General features: G+C 38.7%; 2 protein-coding genes across 5 annotated transcripts in view; one reads left to right on the top strand and one right to left on the bottom strand.

Moving 5' to 3' along the window:
• LOC116291868 (uncharacterized) overlaps positions 1–3,258 on the top strand; it is a 30,309-nt gene extending 27,051 nt beyond the window's left edge. The window contains exon 37 of the mRNA XM_089039381.1: positions 134–3,258. Coding sequence (XP_088895507.1) covers positions 134–892 — 759 coding nt within the window. The 3' untranslated portion in view covers positions 893–3,258. The remainder of the gene's footprint in view (positions 1–133) is intronic.
• Positions 3,259–4,342: 1,084 nt separating this feature from the next.
• The window catches only part of LOC116291867 (kinase D-interacting substrate of 220 kDa B), a 39,941-nt gene continuing 24,833 nt past the window's right edge, over positions 4,343–19,450 (bottom strand). For 3 of the 4 annotated variants that reach the window (XM_089038721.1, XM_031699090.2, XM_031699091.2), the window contains 11 exons: positions 17,989–18,087; positions 14,094–14,192; positions 13,790–13,888; positions 13,173–13,271; positions 12,611–12,788; positions 11,740–11,907; positions 9,504–11,476; positions 8,953–9,027; positions 8,241–8,440; positions 7,828–7,895; positions 4,343–7,381 (listed from right to left, as the gene is read on the bottom strand). In XM_089038721.1, coding sequence (XP_088894847.1) covers positions 5,859–7,381; positions 7,828–7,895; positions 8,241–8,440; positions 8,953–9,027; positions 9,504–11,476; positions 11,740–11,907; positions 12,611–12,788; positions 13,173–13,271; positions 13,790–13,888; positions 14,094–14,192; positions 17,989–18,087 — 4,581 coding nt within the window. In that variant the 3' untranslated portion in view covers positions 4,343–5,858. Of the gene's footprint in view, positions 7,382–7,827; positions 7,896–8,240; positions 8,441–8,952; positions 9,028–9,503; positions 11,477–11,739; positions 11,908–12,610; positions 12,789–13,172; positions 13,272–13,789; positions 13,889–14,093; positions 14,193–16,364; positions 16,615–17,988; positions 18,088–19,450 lie in introns of those variants that run through there. The other variant, XM_031699092.2, reaches the window with a different exon arrangement.

Below are 19,450 nucleotides of genomic sequence, written 5' to 3' on the forward strand. Positions count from 1 at the left end.
AGGTGTTTAAAAAATATTTTCATGAACTGGATGTAACATTACATCTTAGATGTGTGCTGAATGATTTCAAAAAAGTTTTAAAACAGTGCATTTTCCATCATTCTTTTCTTAACTATGTTATTCTGTTGTTCAGCCTCATAACCAGTTCCCTGTTGACCCATATCACCACCATCACAAACCCAAGAAGGACCACCATAAGGATGCCAAGGATCATCATCCAGGGGACGATACAAGCAAGGAACCTCATGGTCATGATCAAGAGGATCACAAATCTGGCAAGGGACATCACAAGCCTGGCAGAGGGCACCAAAAGGACCATCATCCGAGTGGTGATTCTAAACACGATCACAAGGACCATCATCCGAGTGGTGACTCCAGTCATGATCATAAGGAACAGCACACGGATCATCATCCAAGTGGCGATTCCAGTCATGACCACAAGGACCATCATCCGAGTGGTGACTCCAGTCATGATCACAAGGAGCATCATGCAAGTGGTGACTCCAGTCAAGATCACAAGGACCATCACAAGGAACACCATAAGAACCCCAAACCTAAAAGGGAACACCATAAAGATGGTAAGCCGCTCCATGCAAGTCACGAGTCTAGTCATGGCCACAAAGACAAGACAAGCCATAAAGACCAAAGCAAGCCTTCAGAAGGAGCAACTAAAAAAGATGCCGTTAAAGGAAAAACACAACATGAGAAATCATCAGGTGATGGAGCCAAAGCCAAAGCATCAGATAAAGCAAAGCACCCTAAAGAACCTTCACCCTCAAAGGAAAAAGACACATCTGCAAAACCCAAATCCAACCCAAAGGATTCATCGAAAACCGGACAAGCCAAGGACAGTAGTACGAACGAAGCAAAAGAAGGGAAAGATAAGAAGTGAAAAACATTGCATTGGTTCTAGAACCAATACCTCCAACAAAGTGACAACAAAAAAAAAGAATATATAAACGAACAAAAATGAAACAAAAAAGCTAAAAAATAGCTTAAAAGAATTCCAAAAAAATAATACCACTATTAGGATCATAACCGAATTTGATAATTCTTTGGGCCATTGGAATCTTTTGCCATGAAACTTGAGACCTTGGAACAAGCAAGTCAGTGAAATAATGGTTTCCTGTTCGAGCTATTTACCAAAGTGGTAAATAAGTAAGAAATGCTGAGCCCATTAAGAATTCTGCTTAAAGTCTCTAATTTGACATATTAGGGTTTCCCTGTTTGAAACTTCTGACAGCTAGGCTGCTAACATACGCGTTAGACAACTTCTACGATAATCTCTTCCAATTAGGAAATTACAGCACCGCTGTGAACGTGTCATATCCAGTTGATGTACTAACTGTCGTATGCACCCGATGGTGGCAGAGTGAACAACTTGTATTGCAATCCTAGGTGGATTGAAATTAAGGACTTCTGCTGTGTGCACAGCACTAGATACTCCCACAAACACCATGATATAGCTGGCCACCAGGTGTTCTCAGGAGAGGAATTTCACAACGTAATGATTTACAAGATGGCCCAATGCCCGTTCATTTGAATTTGAGTGTAATATATGGATTCGAGTAGAGACAGAAGAAAATAGAAAAATGGCTAATGAGTTTGCTTCGTCGTTCTCTGATTGCCAGGAAGGAATTGCAAATCAAAGAAAGGAGTTGGAATGTGCAAGAGATTTTATTAACTTCAGTTTGACAACGGCCTTGCAGTACTTTGTCAGCCATGTCTGGCTCTTGCTTTAAAATGGCTAGAAGGACGCAGTAGTGGACTCCTGCCAGAAAGTGACACCAGAAAAGCTTGTCCCTTCATGACATGCTTATCGTCAGTCAAACACAGTCAACACTTACGGATGAAGCCGAATACTGTTATCAGTACTGTAGGTGGTTCTCTGTAGCTACATATGGCACTCATGGAAAGTATTTACGAAACATTTAACCAATTGCCATGTGATTATGGCACTTAATTGACTTTGCGTTATTCCGCTTATAGAATTCACTGATTTAATGTAAAACATATTTAAGAGGGAAAAGCTAATATTTTTCTAAGTTGGGTCGGTCATCGCAGTTCAGTCTTGAGTTAGTTATTTTAGCCGGTCTTGTTGCTCGATTGGGATAAAGCGCTCATCTCAAGATCGAGTTTAAAAGCACCTTTGCAGCCTAGTTTTTATACCAACCAAGGAACGTAGGTTTTTAAGCAACTTTCTAAATACACACTGGGCATTTCCAACTGAAGTCACTGTAATAGTAATCTTTGCCTGCCCTGTATGGAAAAAGAGCTTGGTTTTTAATATATAGCTTTTAGGTTGCACTTTCCAGACACGTGTTCCAGATATCTCTAGAGAGCTGGTCTTTTTGGCTGCGGTCATAAGACATCGGACTTCATATTAACGACAAACAAGGCCGTCACTGTCTGGGAAGCATAACTATAAAGAATGGGTGAAACTTCTAACCTCAATCAGTACAGCACTCGCTGTATTTGCTTCGAGCAACTGGGCCCAGGTAAAGGCTGGGTCATACGACCCATCAAACCTTACCAATAAAGCATTAGTCTATTTTAGGGATAGTATACCGTAAGAATGCTTCATATGGTTTTGATAATAGTGTGACCAGCCTTAAAAAACAACGTCGGGACCCTAAACTCTTTCACATACATCGCTGATTGATAGACGGCACATACTAGGGGAGAGGTCCAAGTCCTTTTTTCTTTGTCAAAACGGGACCAGTAACGACAAAAGCGTGAACTTAATCAAAGTTATCAAACTAGACTAAAACTTCATGGAAGCTGTTTTGCAACAGTTAGAAAGGTTCCGTAATATTAACAAAAAGTAGAAACGATTTCAACTTTTCTCAACGATTGCGATAGCAATTTCAAAAGCAGATAGGTACCAAAGAATATTGCCTAGTTGCGCTTACTGTTCTCCGTCAGGTCTTTCCAACTTTCGCTTACCATTAAGGGACCTTAACATCATTAAAACAAGCGAGGAAGGAGACGTCGGACGATGACCCGAGCACGTTTTCAAAAGGTTTTTCATGCGCGACATTCTCTCTGAGAAGCAAGAGCGACGTCGCGCGCATAAAAAATGTCCTGAAAACATCTCGGGTTATAGCCGATGTCGCCGTCTTCGCTTCTGTCGTGGGCTGGATCCTTAACCCCTATTAGTTCCTTGCTAACGCGCATGGAAACGGTATTTATTTTAAAGATTTGATGTAATGAGTTCCTGATGTTAATTCGGTATAAACGTATAATTACTAAGTGAAAGGTTATATATCGTTTTGTAGCCTTTTGGTTCTAAGGTTTAAAAGCAATCATTTCAACATTGATTTATCTTAGACTTCAAAACGAGACAAATATCTAGAACTGACTGATCAAGAAGTTTTTAATATATCTATCATTGTTTATTAATTTAAGGAAATTATCTGGCCGTAGTTTACAATGGTCATTAATCGTATCTAGTATTTTAGAACTTGGGATTTTGTACATAGATAGTTAGTGTATTTCACCTTTTAGTAGGTAAGTGTCGTAAAATCAGTGGTAACCAATTTATGTATTAAAGTGTGATGTCAAAGAAAAAAAGAAGAAAATTTCAAATAGTTTTGTCATCGTAAAGATATATTATTTAATTTCTGGGGGGATTAGAAAACGGAGAAAAAGTTGGGTTGGAAGCATCCATGAGAGAATCGACAAACAGACATGGCGGCCATCTTGGTTCGGTTAACAATAATGAGTAATTTGTTAAATGGAAGCAACCTGGTTTCTATTCACTTCTTTTTAGTCTTCTAAGCAATGGGTCAGGAAAACAAAGGATTTCCACGTTACTTTATATCCATTCCATTTTCACCCATCTATGAAAGCTGTAAGATTGGGACGCAAGAAACAGCCTGGCTTATAACCCAAAACACAGTAGACAGATCATATGTACAGGGGGTGTAAGCTTAGCTACTGAGGGTGCCGCAACGGGGTGAAAGGTCCTGTACACGTGCTTTAAGTCTCATATTTATGGTCCCGTACTTATAGTCCCGTGTTTCTCGCTCTGTGAATTACTCCCATTTTTATGATTACGTAACCAACACAGCCAAAGTTGTCTGTTTTTTAATTCCTTCATTTATTTATTTTTTGATTTTTGATTTACTTTTTGTTGCATCTGTGAACCTAAAAAATGCCAACTCGGACCGCTTTGCAAATTAAGTTGATGGAAGCCAAAAAACGTTGGCTGCGTAACATGGTCGCGGAAAAATGGGTGTAATCGAACCCCACCTCATTCTGTATTATCTCGCCGCAATCTGTGCTAAATGGAATCGATGACGTCACGCGCAGGGTAACTAGAAAGCATAAAAACAACTAATCAAAGAGTTCAACTCTATTATGCATTAGTTCTGTTCAATATCTTTAACAATCAAATAGATACAAGAACTAATAAGACCCCGTCCACACGTATCTGATATATTTTCAAAAACGCAACATCTAATAATTTGTTTGTGTCTAAATTTGTGACGACCTTTTGGGTTGAAAGTGAAGCTTCAAATGCGTGCGCCAAAAAATTCTTGCATACGTGTGGGCGTGACCTAAACGAGTTACATTAAAGTCGATCTAATATCTCAAATTCATATTTCAATGCAAATCTGTGCCATCTTGGAAATCGATGTGACAGATAATTTAGATCTGCTTCAGTTATATTCTTGCTAAACTTAAATTATGTCGTAATCCAGTTATTAATTTTGGTGGCGTTTTAAGTTTACAATTATACATATTAAAATTAAAAAACAAACAAACAATTTAACACCAAAGCTAGACATATAAAAAAGTCACTTAATATTACTTAAATATATAAATAAATTAATGGAGAATAGAAAAAACTGCCGAAACGAATCAAACCCCCTCAGACACTACAAAACAACTAGTACTGTTCCTAAGGCAGTGATCATAAATTAACAAATGAAAGAGTGTATTATATATTCTAGTTAACGTAACTAGTTTAATTATAGCTGGTTTGTTTTTTTCATTTAAACGTATATTTTTTAATTTATTCCTTCAAAAACATATTATTTAAAGCTTTGACACTTTCACGAAGTCTTTCCTGGTGAGCTTTTGTATCGCAAAAGGAACCCAAAAGAGTCCAAGCTACTACAACAGTATAGTATCAAACCTAAAATATATCGATACCCTGAAACAACCTATTGGCTGATCAAATTCAAGGCGGGGCTGTAATTCACTTAAACAAACTCTGGGCTTATCTATGTCAAGGCAAGGCTGATCCGCCAGGACACGGCTAACTAAAGCCGGACTGAACCCTAAAACAAACACTTGGCTGATCGAAGTCAGGGCACGGCTAAATCACAGATCGAACCCTGAGATACCGTCAGGCCTCTGGGCTGATCAAAGTCCGGGCAATATCACTGAATGGACTGTTTCTAAACTGATATCCTGAAGCAGTCACGAAAGTCAGAAAAGCCTACTTTGTAAGCAAGGTTGATAAATATTTAAAATCTAAATCATATTAGATATCGTGCCTTAAATTAAATTGTATTTGCTCATTTTATCGTCCTTATAATGACCCCCCATCTCTCTCTCAACTAAATAATGGCAAGTTAATTTTCAGTGAAGCTTTTTAACCCATTATGGGAGTTAAATCCTTATACTTCATACTCCATATATTTATATATACTTAATTCTCTGTGTTGTCGTCTAGTATCTTGGAGCTGTTACACTCTTTTGCTCCATATAGAACTCCTATGTGTGCAAACCTAAGCTGAAGAGGCAACTCAAGAAAGGACTAACGGTGACACCTTGGCAAAGACTGAAGATGATGTCTTTCTTCACAAAAATCACCATCCACATTACAAATCACAGTATAAATCTACTCAAACGCAGGTTTCATTCTTTTTATCCTTTCTGTCCTCAGAATTATTGACTTCCACGACACTGGGTTTTGAATGTGGTGCATAGCTTCTGAACTTTTGTGATCTCTGATCTTGTGTTGTTGAGCCGGGTTTTGGCCGAGGGCGTCGATGGTTTTCTTCGCTATCCATGTACATTGCAGAATCCTGGTCCACTTGAAACCTTTGTAAAAGCGGAACCCAAGGAGAATCGGGTTGGTATTTGCCAGAATCATTTAACAGAGGGGGTGGGGGTGGAGGAAAGTCATTAATGTCACTGTTATTAGAATTGTTTTTCGAGTTCAGTACATTACAATGCTGTTCAGGGGGTGACCCTGATTTAGGAGAAACCCATCCTTCTGATCCAGCTCGTTGCTTTAAACTTGGTAAACTACGAATATTCTGGTTCTTCATGTCTGAAGTAGACACTGGTCTAGTTCCTATTGGTTCACTCTTTTCCGTAGGTAAATATCGGATATCAGTGCTATAAGATTTTGGGATGCCACTTCTGTTACGGTCAGGAAACATCGTCGATTGTGTACCCGTGGATTCGCTGACCGATCGAGTTGACGACGAAGAGGTACTTCTGGCATCTCCGGTGGCTGATTGTTTAACAGCCACAGCGTTTGTGACTGGGCCATTTTTGGCCATAGTCAACACGATTGGCGAGGGTCTTCCAATGGTTTTACTTTCTTTTGTGTCTGAGAAAAGGGAGTTCTCGAGTGTGGCTTTGTCAATTTCTCTGTTTTCATCAGGGGTTATCATCTCGCAAGTGCATTCCATAGCTTGAATAGTTGGAGGAGACGGAGGTGGTGGGAAATCCGCACTACCAGTAGAACCTACGGATGAAGTTCGCGGTTTTTCCATTGGAATCCATAAGTCGTCTTCATAGCTCGTTCTCGTTAATTCCTGGTCTTTTTTAGGATGCCCATTAGACTCACTAAAGAACATTAAGTCGTGAGAAGCACTACCCTTATTTAGCGTGGTACTTCCACCGTCAGTATTATCAGGTGGTGTAGGAAAATCTTCTTGTTCCTTAAAAAATAATGCTATTGGTGGCTGAGGTGTAAATGATGACCCATCCTTCTCTTCATCTGTTTCGATGTCAACCAAAGTTTCCTCTTTCTTATGACCAGATTTTTGAGATTTATTGTCCATCTTGTCTTCAACCACACTATAACTTTTTTCCTCTTTAGATATCCTCTTTTCTTTTGCTGACCGCCGCAGTTTTGCTTGTTCATGGTGGTCATCTTCGTCGTCTCTGTTTTCAAGCTCCGTTTCCGTGGTTTCGCAGTTGTCTTCTTCTTCAGTGCCTGGCGTGGATGGTGGCTGTAGAACGATCTGTGGCACACCGTTTTCATCAACGGGAACTTCGCCACCTTTTTGTGTGGCCTTGAGTTCAGCAAGTTGGGTTGCTGAAGGTTCAGGTTCATTTTGAACGCCTTCGTTTTGTTCAGACATGCTCAGACCTTTTGGTGATCCCAGGATATTTCCTTGGTCCCAACCACCTGAAATACAGAACAAATAATGCATGTCACTGTAATGTGTAGCGCGTGTCGTATCTTTGTCTTTTAATAACAGCCAATGCATCATGCAGTGAATAGTTGAGCTTAAAGACAGACAGTAAGTACACAAGTAATAATCATGCATGCGACACAAAACAATTTTCAGCCCCAGGATTTTTTAGATAAATTCCCTTTTTCGAATTTCAAATTTGAATACCTAGTTTTTCTAAGGAGACCGATTCCAGACGAGATGGAGTCCCGGCATTCCCCACCCACCTCTCCCCTCCAACTCACATACACTATACAAGAAGGTTGCGTAAACACCTTGTGAGAATATGTTTTACATAAAAAAAGAACTTTCAACGGTCAATGGTTGAGACAAGGAAATCCCAGATAAGGAAACTATTACCGATTTTGCGATTGTGTGAATATTATTTATGCTAGCTCACCTGATGATGATGTTTTTATTAACTGACATTGCATTTCTCCTGGACTTATGCAGCGACTACCAAGATGACTAATAAAATAAAATGGTTTCATCATTAACTGAATTGAATGCACATGACTGAAACATATTGGGAGTAATGATTTTTCTTCTCAAACTACAAGATCGTCATAGCCTTGAGAATAATTCCTTTGATTCCTAGTAACTCTTAAGAAGGCACGTTCACATGGATAAAATGCAAACAAAGAATCTTATTCCCACGAATTTTAAAATGGGATACTGATGCTAGTATCTCAGTCGTATCAGCGCACATGTGAGCAGCTTTTTTTAGACTTCTATCCAAATTTCATTCAAAATTCTTAAGAGCCGTTAGTAAATTAAGTACATCGGATAGCAAATCAAATCAAACTAACTTACCGACTGCCACATTCTTGAGGGTACCTGGCGTTGATAATCCACGCTCTAAATAACTGCCAGTCACCGAAGGTCATTCCCATAATCTGACTCAGTTCACTGAGATCACAGGAAGCCAGGACTTTGCCATTGATATTATTATCGGTTACTACCTTTTGGTAAGTAGACATTTGCTTTTGATCCAAACCTTCGAGCTCGGACAGCTGGAAAGGGAACGCAGTAAAACATTCCACCTTAGATAACGTTTTTTCTACTTTTAAAGTTTCATAATTATATTGCTTGAGGTGCATGTGACGTCATAGCCGCCATTTTGGCTGATTTTGACCGGCAAAAGATTTTGTCATGGTGTCTTTTGTCAAATCAACCAACATGGCGGCCACGTCTTTTGTCCTTTTATTCTCATGGGAAGGGATGCACGCCACCAATCGCTTGGTATTAGTTTGCTGAATGAGTGCCACCAATCTCATCAAAAGCCTTCAGTAAAGGGTAAACACTGTCTGCCATGCTCACTTATTCACCATTCACCATTCACCATCTTCCATACAGCGATTCACTGGTCGAACACAAAGCAGTCAACCGATTAGGCTACAAGGTTGAAATTTGAATTATCCTTTGAAACTAACCCTCAGCCTTGATTGAATGCTGTGTTTGAACAGTGAAATGGTGAATTCGGAAATGACGTCTGATTATAGCAGCCTATATTTACATTCTGTACCTGTTTGCAGACATCATCGATGGTGAGACTATTTAAGTTAATTTGTTTCTCCTTGGCAATGTATGAGGCAGTGAGCTGTGAAAATAGATAACCAAGTACTGATATTAGAAGAGAGAAATGGGATATTGAAAACAAACGAACGAAAACACTAGAGGAGAGAACGGGAGGGGGTCAAAACAAAGATTAATTGAAGACGAAAAGGTGTAAAGGGAGAGAGGAAGATGAATAGGAAGAACAAAGTAAGGAAAAAAGAAAGAGAAAGAAAAGATAAAGGAAGGAATTAAACAGAGAGATTCTCATAATGTAACATCGGGTAAAGGGAGGGGATATAGGTGATATTATACGTGTTCAAAGTAGAGTCCCTTACCCCTCCCCCACTAGACCCTTTCTTTCTCATATATTCTATGTGCCTAGACATGAGGGAGCGAGGGGGATATTATTCAAAGTAGAGTCCCTTACCCCTCCCCTACTAGATCCTTCCTCTCTCGTATATTCTCTGGGCCACAAGACTTTCAATTTTGCATAACAATCGACCTATCTTTTTTCCTTACCTGATAAGCAGAACTTCGTTTTCCCACACTTTCTGTCTCAGATTTTGCGTTACTTCCACTTGGTAATCCAGCATGCAGACACTCAACCATCTGCCGCCGCAATGACTGATCCAAATGAATCGTGCTCAACAAAAACCTTCTCACATCTGCTGCTCTTAAAAGTGGCTGATGCGACGAAAGGAATGTCTCAAAATACACAGGGTCCCCGTCGACCATGCAGTCAACCTCATTGATAACAGGCATTGCAGAGAGCGTTGCTTCGTAGAGATCTTTCAGACAAACATTATCTCGAATATGGGTATTATTATCCTCAATAAGCAGAACAAGCCAAGACGTCTTGTAGGGCCAACCATCTACAAGACTCACCCAGGCCGCCAACCGCTTCCAGGAATACTCGACACTTCGAGCTCGAAGAAGTCGACACGTAAGAGAGACTATGTTCATGAGACGCTTTACTCCGAGAGGATTTACTGTTTCGTTATCCGCCAAGACTTGCGCTAAGTCAGCAGATATTTTTCTTCGTTCTTCTAATTCAAGCTCCTTTTCTAGCATCTTTTGATGATCAACAGCTAAGCAAGGTTCACGTTCGTTTGGCTCATAAATCAAGGATGAGTCTAGATTTAGGTCAGGGTGTATGCGTACTGGAACACCTCCATTACAGTTATTAAAGTCTCTATGCGCCCGCTTATCGTTATCATATTGCAGCATTTCACCATCCCATTCCATATCGTCATGAACAATACTACTTGGACGCAAGTCGATATCCGGTTGATGGTCACTGTCGTAGTCAACATTGCGAACGTCCTCCAAAAGACTCATAACATTTGGAGGCAGCACCCCGGTGTAGTTAGATTTGGGTTCCGGAAGATAGAAAGGGAGTTGCACGATACTCTTGAGGTAGTCCGAGGCACTGATATGAGATTCCCGCAAGATACTGCTGAAGCTTTGATCGATCGCACGGATCATCACTCTTGGGTCTAAAGCCATGAGTATAATAAACGGTGCCTCAGGATCCGTAAAAAGTAGATTAACAGAGTCAAGTAGCTGGAGAACTTTGGACTGCTCTGAGTTGTCTAAACCGTCGATGACGATGACGATGCGAGTTTGATGTCGAGTGAACCCATCCACACAATTCACAAGATCAGTTAGCAATTCCACTTCTTGTTTCAAAGCGTGAATGAAACCTTCCTCTTTTAGACCAAGCTGAGTCGCAACCACTGAGATTCGCTTTTTCTGAGAAAATGCAAGCGAGTACAGCATAGAGCAAACCGTAGGAAAGTGAGCAAGTACAGCTACGCCGACCACAGCTGAAGTTGCTATTTCTATTCCTGTTATAATGCTCCCTCCTTTGGTACCATTCACCGTAAACAACGTGAGACTTGTTAGACCGCAAATAATGACAAACAAAAAGATAATAAAGGTTGGAATGCAGCAGCAGCAGCGTTTCCATCGAGCTTCAATGTAATCCGTGTCTTCATACTCAGAATGTGGAGTCCGAAACACACGATAAAGACGGCTAACAAAGAAACCGAATTCTGATTCGACGACGTCGCAAAGCGTTTCTATCATCCCGACCAACGAGGCAGCTTCACTTCCGCTACAAGTCAACTTGCTGAAATCTGTAAAGAAAAACCGTACAGGCAGCGAAGGCTTCATAGCTCTAGGCGACGGAGGAATACAGAAGATGAACTGCAAGAGCAACTTGAGCGTAGAAACTGAATTTGCGACGTAGCCTCCAACTGCACAGGGAGTCTCTCCATTGGTATATCGTCTGTCCGCCACGTAAGCACACAGAAATAACGAATACGCACTAATAAAAAGGGCAAGTCCAATACAGATGCCTTCTATGATGCCTAGGGCTGCCCACATGGTCACACCAAAGATAATTGATACTACGAGGACAATTAGAAAAATGAAACGGGAAAACTGGAAAACTGGACGCATATCCTGGTGAGCGAATTCTCTCATCTCCTCTGTATCAAAAAAATAGAATTATTTTTTGTTACTTTTGAAATATGTATACAAATATAAGAAAAGACGAAATTTACTTGAGTGACCTTGAAACAATGGCTCCAAGGCAAGGATGAACTTGATGCATTAATACATTTATTGTATTTTATTGAGACCAACTTCGGCTTGGAGCCTTTGTTCCTTGCTCACTCGAATGAGCGGACTATTAAGAGATTACAACAGCTCTTAAAGGAGGTTGGTATTTCGTGTAGATTGTTTTACATACCTTGAAGTCTTTTTAAAACAAATGATTTGCCACTACCCCATCGCGCATACATTCCTACGGTCAGCGGCATACTGAGAGAAGGCTCAGAAAGCACGTCGGCAAGAGCGCTGGTGTACACGTCGTAACCCATGACTTCTTCACTACACTTTTTACCACCTAGAACCAAACCTACAGATACAGAACAAGGGACCCATTATTACTGCGAATAGTCAAGTATGTCATCGTTTTTCCTTTATACCAGGTAAGTACGTCATTCATCAGGTATGGAAAACGTGGATGTTAATTGAAGGATTGGGAGATCTAGAAGTAGAAGCAAAATACAATCGACAGCCTTGTCCAGAGCTGGACCCACTTTTTTATCGGTGTGCGCGCGGCAGGAGGCGAACCGAGTAGTAGACACAGACTCGTAAGAATTGTAACTATGAAAGTTTTCTCAGTTTTCTTTGCGAGTGACAAAATTAGAAGTGTGGTATTATCTTTATATTTAACAAAAACAACTAGGACCATACTTCCAGACATTGAGTGCTGAACCGTCGTATGGCAGCGCGAAGCATTTACGGCTATGCTGGAGATTTCGGCCCCAAAACCGCTATCTGGGATTTACAGACTGATCAGGAAGCTCGGCCGAAGCCTAACGGAGAGATTAGTCGGCCCCTAGACCGTAGATGATTAACCCCTTGCTATGACCAGCCGACCAACTAATCGCTTCTGTCGAAGATGACTAAGAGTCCAACGTCACTCTTTTCCATGTGGGACGCGTTTTGGAAAACTAACCGCGACTTAGAATTGCGCGCGTACGGTATTTCCTTTATTTTTGAGATATAAATTAATCAGTTGGTCAAAGTGGGTCAAAGGCTGCGGATAAACTCACCGGTGCCAAATATTTGCGTTAAAATGCTTGTGCGGTGTTGCCTGTCAATGTTATAGGGCGTTTCTCCTGCTCTATTAGGTCGATACAAAAGTCTTGCGTCTTTTGGATTTCTCAGTAGTAATTCACAAATTCGTCTAAATCGGCCTCGAACAGCTATATGCACGGCTGTATCTCCTCTCTGTGAAAGTAACCAAGACAATGTAATTTGAATTCTTTTCTTGAAGTTATCGTTATAACAAACTATGGAAGGCTTCAAAGTTGGATTTAGGAGCTTTAGCAGACTTCAAAATATGAAGTAGTGTATGAGAAAACAAGCAGCAATATTCAATAAATCCACTTCGTAATGATGTCTAAATTCATTGAGGTTTAAACTGTTATCTAGTCCAGCGAAAACATTATTGAGCACGCGCGAAGGTTTGGTTCGCTCGTTTGCTTGTCTTTTAAAATCTTTATACTAAATACCCTAGTTTTCTCCGATTAAAATACGACAGCATGACAAAAGGGAGAGAGTGATGTTGCTCATCTTATGATATTTTTATATGTTCATTGTATATGTTCATACCCTGTCTGCTGCACATACAAGCGCTCCTTTGTCCAACAGCAGAGCAACAATTTCTGTGTGTTTCTTCACAGTGGCTCGTAAAAGAGGAGTGTCGCCGTCCTGAAATAAAATATTTCAGACAGTACATTGGTGTATTTTCCTTATCCTATATAAGTCTGAAAAAGATGCTTCCATTTATGCTTAAAGCTGGTGCATGATGAGGCATATTCAAAAGCCTTTCACTAGTGCTCGCCATCCCGCTCCAAGACCTGCTACAAAGGCTACATGCTAATGTATGAAACAATTTCTCCGTATTATTTATAATAATAATATAATAATGGAATCTTCTTATATAGCGCATCTATTAGCAGAAGTCAGTGTAGCTTACGATCATAAGTGAATAGTTCATAGTAGGGTTGTACAGTTTCCAATCAAGTTTCCAATAAGCCATGATTTTTCTCCATTCGCAGGCAATCTTCCCCAAGAGAATATGGCACTGGTCAATTCGTATTTCAACGAAGGCAAGAGTCACCAAATTTTTGTATTTTAAGTATGACTGAGTATAACTGTTCTCGTTTAGAGACATCGGTATTTGTTAAGCCAAATAACTATAGTTATAATGAAGACACGTTACTTACTCTGTTTACAATCTCTGTTTTTGCACCAGCCTCTAAAAGCTCTTTAACTATCGCTGTATGGCCTCGTTCCACGGCATGGAATAGTGCCGATTTTCCTTCCTTTAGATATGGTAAACAATATTTAATTACAGATCAATAATATTCAAAAATAAGTTATACCACATCTTTAGATACAGAAACCTTTCAGGACCAGAATAAGAAATCCGTTTTACATGTTGAAGTGTAAATTGAGAAACTTAAAAGTGCGATTCTTTAGGAGGGGTTGTAGATTATAAATGAGATTAATAAACACTTTAACGCTTACAGAATCAACAGCATCTACTTCGGCGAACTTGCTAAGTAAGGTCTTGACAACTTCGAGGTGGCCGTCACGCGATGCAGATATCAGAACCGTCTCTCCCTCCTAAAAAGAAAAGAAAAAAGAAAAAAAAGAAAAGAAATGAAAACAATCAATAACGTAATAGTTCGTTCACCCACCCACTAATCTCTCCCTCCCTTTCTTTATTTTAGATCCCATCTATCCATCCATTTGTCCGTTTGTTTTTCCATCCATTTATTTTATAAGATACTTCAGTCCTGACTAGACGCACTAATGCATCAAACATATATCATCATATGTCGTTCTTAGTCCAAAATAATAGATAATGGGCGTATTATTTCTGCAAGTGATCTTGAAATTACGTCATGCCCTAAAGCAACATTTAAAATCACCGAAACCGACATGATATCTTATTATGAGCCGCAAGGCAAATGGTATTATATATTGAATATAGTCGGCGGGTGGTTTATGGCACGAATTATTTGAAAACCAAACCATGCGAATGAAACCACCGGATGCAGGAACGTTGGTCTATAGAAAGGCTTCTTCTTGCATGAGTACCAAAACTGAATTAAATCTTCTGGAACAGGATGTTGAGTGAAAATAATGCACTGTTAGATAGAATAATCTGGACATCAGTAATGTATGCAGTAAGTTTGATGCGTGACGAGCTGTGTCCGCCAAGAAAAATTGACTTTTTCAAGGGACCACACTAAAGTGTGTGCAACCTGCATCAGAAAAAATGTCTTAGCAGTGAAATTACATTAAGTAATAAAGGATCGATCTTGATGATGCTACAGTATCCAATGCCTTGTTGGAAAAAAAACATGAGTCCTGACTGATAGACATTTCATACAGCAGTTGTATATGCCGCAGAAACTGAGATTATCAGTGTACAGCATGCAATAATTACTCTTCTTATGTTTCGTCACTTTTATCTCCTCAACACATCTTAAGCATCGATCTTTTTATGTTATCCTTGAAGAAATCGTCTGCAAATGGATATATGACAAGTATTCATTCGTCTGGCTCAAAAAGTTAAAACGATGTCTGAAAATGTCGGATCTGCTTGATGTGTGCCGGATGTTTATAGAGATCATCATAACTAAGTAAACTGTTATGAAGTCCTGTTTTTGTCATATTGTGCTATAGTGCAGGATATCATTTAGCTCATCTATCGCGACCAATACTATAGTGTCACTGATAGATCACCTATCATTCCCAATATAGTATTCTACATAATGGTATTTTAAGTACTGTGAGACATTCATATCTACATGTAGCTCTGCCAAGACCAGACTAGGCGTTATGATCTCCCCTTATCTCCTATATTGAACTATAATAGTATATCAAATATACTGTGGGACGTTGTCTAGCTCTAATTACGGCTCCCTCTATAACAGTAGCAAGAAGGCATCTCATGTACTTCAGGACACTGTAGCTCTGTTAAAATCAATAAGTAATGCAATTCCCTTCGTATCCTGTACAATGGTAGTTTTATTAACACAAGCTTGGTTCGCTTAGGTTTTTATGGACCTCACTAAAAAAACCTGTGCGTAACAACTATACTGTCCCCGCATTTCGTGTTAAAAACAGCTGGATTCTTGCTGATTGGAAAATATCTTGTACGCGAATTCGCGAAGAAGAATCACCAAGCCTTATATTTTGTTTTTAAAATACAATGGATTCGTTTGCAAAAATAATTAAACACAGTAGTGCGACTTTTCTCCTTTTAAATGATTATCATTTAAATATTAGAAATAGGCATAACAAAAGGATTTTAGGTTCATATGTCGTCCAGGTATACCAAATAAACATTTTTAAGACAATAACTTATAACTTTAGTTGGCACGCTTAAAATAAATTAAATTCTTGCTCTCGGATGTTTCACTAAATTTTCGCAGAATAGAAATTAGAGATATTGGGATATTATCAAGAAATCTCTTACTTGCTATTTGTACGACCTGGTTTCCTCGGAGCAAATATGTTAGTATTTTCTTATTATAATAAAGACTTACTCAGTAAAAAGAAGTATTATTGAAGGTCCCGTGGCATTAATACATAAAAAGGAAAACTTTTTTCATATTGAAAGAGAATTAATTCTGTTTTTTACTTTGCCTTAGATACTAGTATCTGCATGAAGGACGCCTCTGCTACTTCAAGTTTAGGTTTGATTAATGTTGACAGCCAAAAAACGCACCGTAAATATACACATATATTCCTAAGAATGCGCAAGTGTATTTTGGAGGTATTTACCTCCATGTTGTATCCTACGATCATCTTTCGGACTTCAGAGTTGTATCTCTGTAATGGTTTGGTTGTCTTTCTCGACTGGCTGCCTTTGCGTTGTGTTGATTCCATTTGAGTACAAATCCGAAGTCTCGGACGAGCACAGTAATAGAGCACCTTGAGATGAATTATCCCTTTGTGTATACTACAAAACTTGCACAATAACCTGGATTAAGTTGATTGAAAACCTTATTCTAAAGATGCTTATTTCGAAAACAGAATAATATCAACACCAACTTAAACCGTTTGCAATCACATTCGACATCACTGAGCACCAGTCCTAAACGACATACGCATGTGATGAGAGTCGGAAAAGATCATTAAAAAATCATGGTGAACAAAACATTTAAATTTTGCTTTAAATTTTCCATGGATCGTCCAAAACACTCAAAGAAGTGAGTCTGATATTATCTTAAGCAAGAAAAATATTGTCATGATAACATTCTGAGCCATACATATTTTCTACGCACCCCTCCTCTGTAAGAAATGTTTCATTTGTTATAAAGCTTCTTCATGACATTATCTATGCTTATCACGAATGGTAATAGACTCATTTCTTTTACTATGGAATTATTCGTTTATCATTACGGTTTAGGGTGCTGAACATTATTCTAATGAATTTAAACATTTTCAAAGTACAAAACACGTCTACAGACTACAGATAATCAACAAATAACGACCATTTGCTGTTATGAATAATCGACATAGAAGAACGCTTGATCTATCTTTAAGCACATTAGGAAAATACATAAGGAATAGCCTCTGGAATATGCCACTCTATGGATAAATCTAAAACTAACATATATTCATATGTTTTGGCGATATCAGTTTTCCACATTCAAGACCATTTCACTCGAAGTGTCTTTTTCTCCGAAAAAAAAGTACATATAGAATACAAAAAACACATCGAAAAAGTCTAATGACCTTCATTGTAGGATAACATTGACCCTATGATGATCGAAATTCTAAGATCCTGATGATCTATTGGCTCAAAACTGAGCTCATGACGCCAAGCTTAATAATCAAACAATTTTCCTTATTTTTGCTCCTTTTCTCAATATCCCTCTTTTTGTCCATTTTTCCCGTTTCTCCGACTTTTATCGTCACATTTTTCGATTTTTAACGCTAAATTTCTCGCTAATCAGAATCAACAATACTAAAACGCAGGCATAGCAGAACAGTTACCGAATGGAACGTACAAAGTATTAACCTGGTTACTACTACTAGGTTAATAACTGTCGATGTACAAGTTTAACATCAGTAATTACTGACTCAGATCGCTATGCTTACTCTAGGCGGATTTTAATGGCCGTAGCCGGCAAGATAATATTTAGAATCGATTTCGTACTCATTTGCATTCATAAATCACGATGCAGTCTTGCATCTGCATTTAGTCTAACTGACTAATCGCAATTTTAGTATGCGGATCATACATCTAGTTCGGTCGAATGAAGAAAGGTTTGACAAGATGGGTTCGACCAGATAGGGTTCGGCCAGATAAGGTCCGACCAGATAAGTTTGACGTCAGTGACAAAAAAGCTAGACATTATGATCGATTATTACATATAGAAAATTGAAAATGTTCAGTTACCTTGTCTGTCAAATTGTAATATGCTCCCTTAGCGATGAGTTTCTTGACTATTTCATCGTGTCCTTGTTTGGCTGACCATGCAAGGGCTGAATATCCTTCCTTTAATAAAGAAAGAAAATATTTAAAAACATCAAATTTTGTAAACTTTGAATAACATGCATTGTTTTAACGAGATTGTCTTAAGTGCAAAGCTCGCATGTGTAGAAACCTCCCTGGTAAAATTGAACTAAAAAGATAAAAAGATACATACATAAAGAGAACTGACCACTGTAGTAACGTGGTAACGATATTTAAAAAAATACCCGAGGATTAAAGAAAACGATAATGATTTTATTGCCTTTTTACTTTATTTAAATTTTTTGAATTGAAAAATAGACATATTAAATAAACTTTAGCGAACCATCACAAATCAAAAGCATCAAAAAAGAAAAGGGTAGAGTTCTCGCTGTTACTCAAATTACGACTATAGGAACAACTCGATATAAGGATGACATGCAACGAAACTAGCGATATGATACACGGTGTATACACTTTGATGACTTTGAGTTAAATAACATGGCTTATCACTGACAATATATTTACATTTTTCAAATAAATACTGATGGAGTGTACATGGATATGAACGTAGCTATTTTAAATGATTGAGAGCCTATTATTTATTAGTCAATTACTAAAAGAATCCTAATTCAAAGGTAAGAAATACTTTTCAATACTTTTAAAATTCCGGCATGAAATAGCCCTTTTTACAAGCCAGTAGTCGAGAAACTTCGTGCCAAGTGTAAGGGGTAAAATGCAGCTATTCATTTTGTAATAGGGTTTGAGGCTAAATATTTCGGTCCTAAGAACAATAGACATCAGGAAAATGCCCTGAAGTAAAACAATTTTTTTTTCAAAACGCTAATTCTGATATTCTTGTTATTGATATTTCAAACCGGCACTTTAGAATTTCGATCTATGCATTCCTACGTAAACTATTCGTCTGATATCGATCAGGAAGCTGAAATTCATACGAACGCGAGCGTTTAGTTAAAGCGGTGAAACCGAAGGAATTCTCAACAGGGAAATGGTGGAAGAAAGATCAAACAGATGACTTACAGTTCCTTAAGTACTTTTCAAAAGAACATTCTCTTGGACTAAAGGTTAAAAGTATACATTGTCAGGGCCTTTTGCACAGGTGATTGCACGATCGCGAAGTCAAGGGATGAGACCGAAAGATATGAACACTCTATCGGGGGGGAAAACCGCGAAAAAAAACATAAAGAAGAATGAATGTGTCATGATTTGGTCGGTTCTTATTGAATATTTTACATGTTTGGAATTGTTAATCAAAATAGGACTTTACTATGAAAGCCGTAAGGTTTAAGCAGTTACTAAGCGGCATCAAAACGATGTTAGTATCTCGATTCTTCGAAGCGTCAAGTGGTTTTTGGAGTAAGAGACGCCCAACAATTGCATTTCATTT

Source organism: Actinia tenebrosa, unplaced genomic scaffold, assembly GCF_029948245.1.
Source record: "Actinia tenebrosa isolate PJP-AT-01 unplaced genomic scaffold, QUT_ActTen_1.0 PGA_scaffold6__47_contigs__length_16458017, whole genome shotgun sequence".
In the NCBI taxonomy this organism is placed as follows: domain Eukaryota; kingdom Metazoa; phylum Cnidaria; class Anthozoa; order Actiniaria; family Actiniidae; genus Actinia; species Actinia tenebrosa.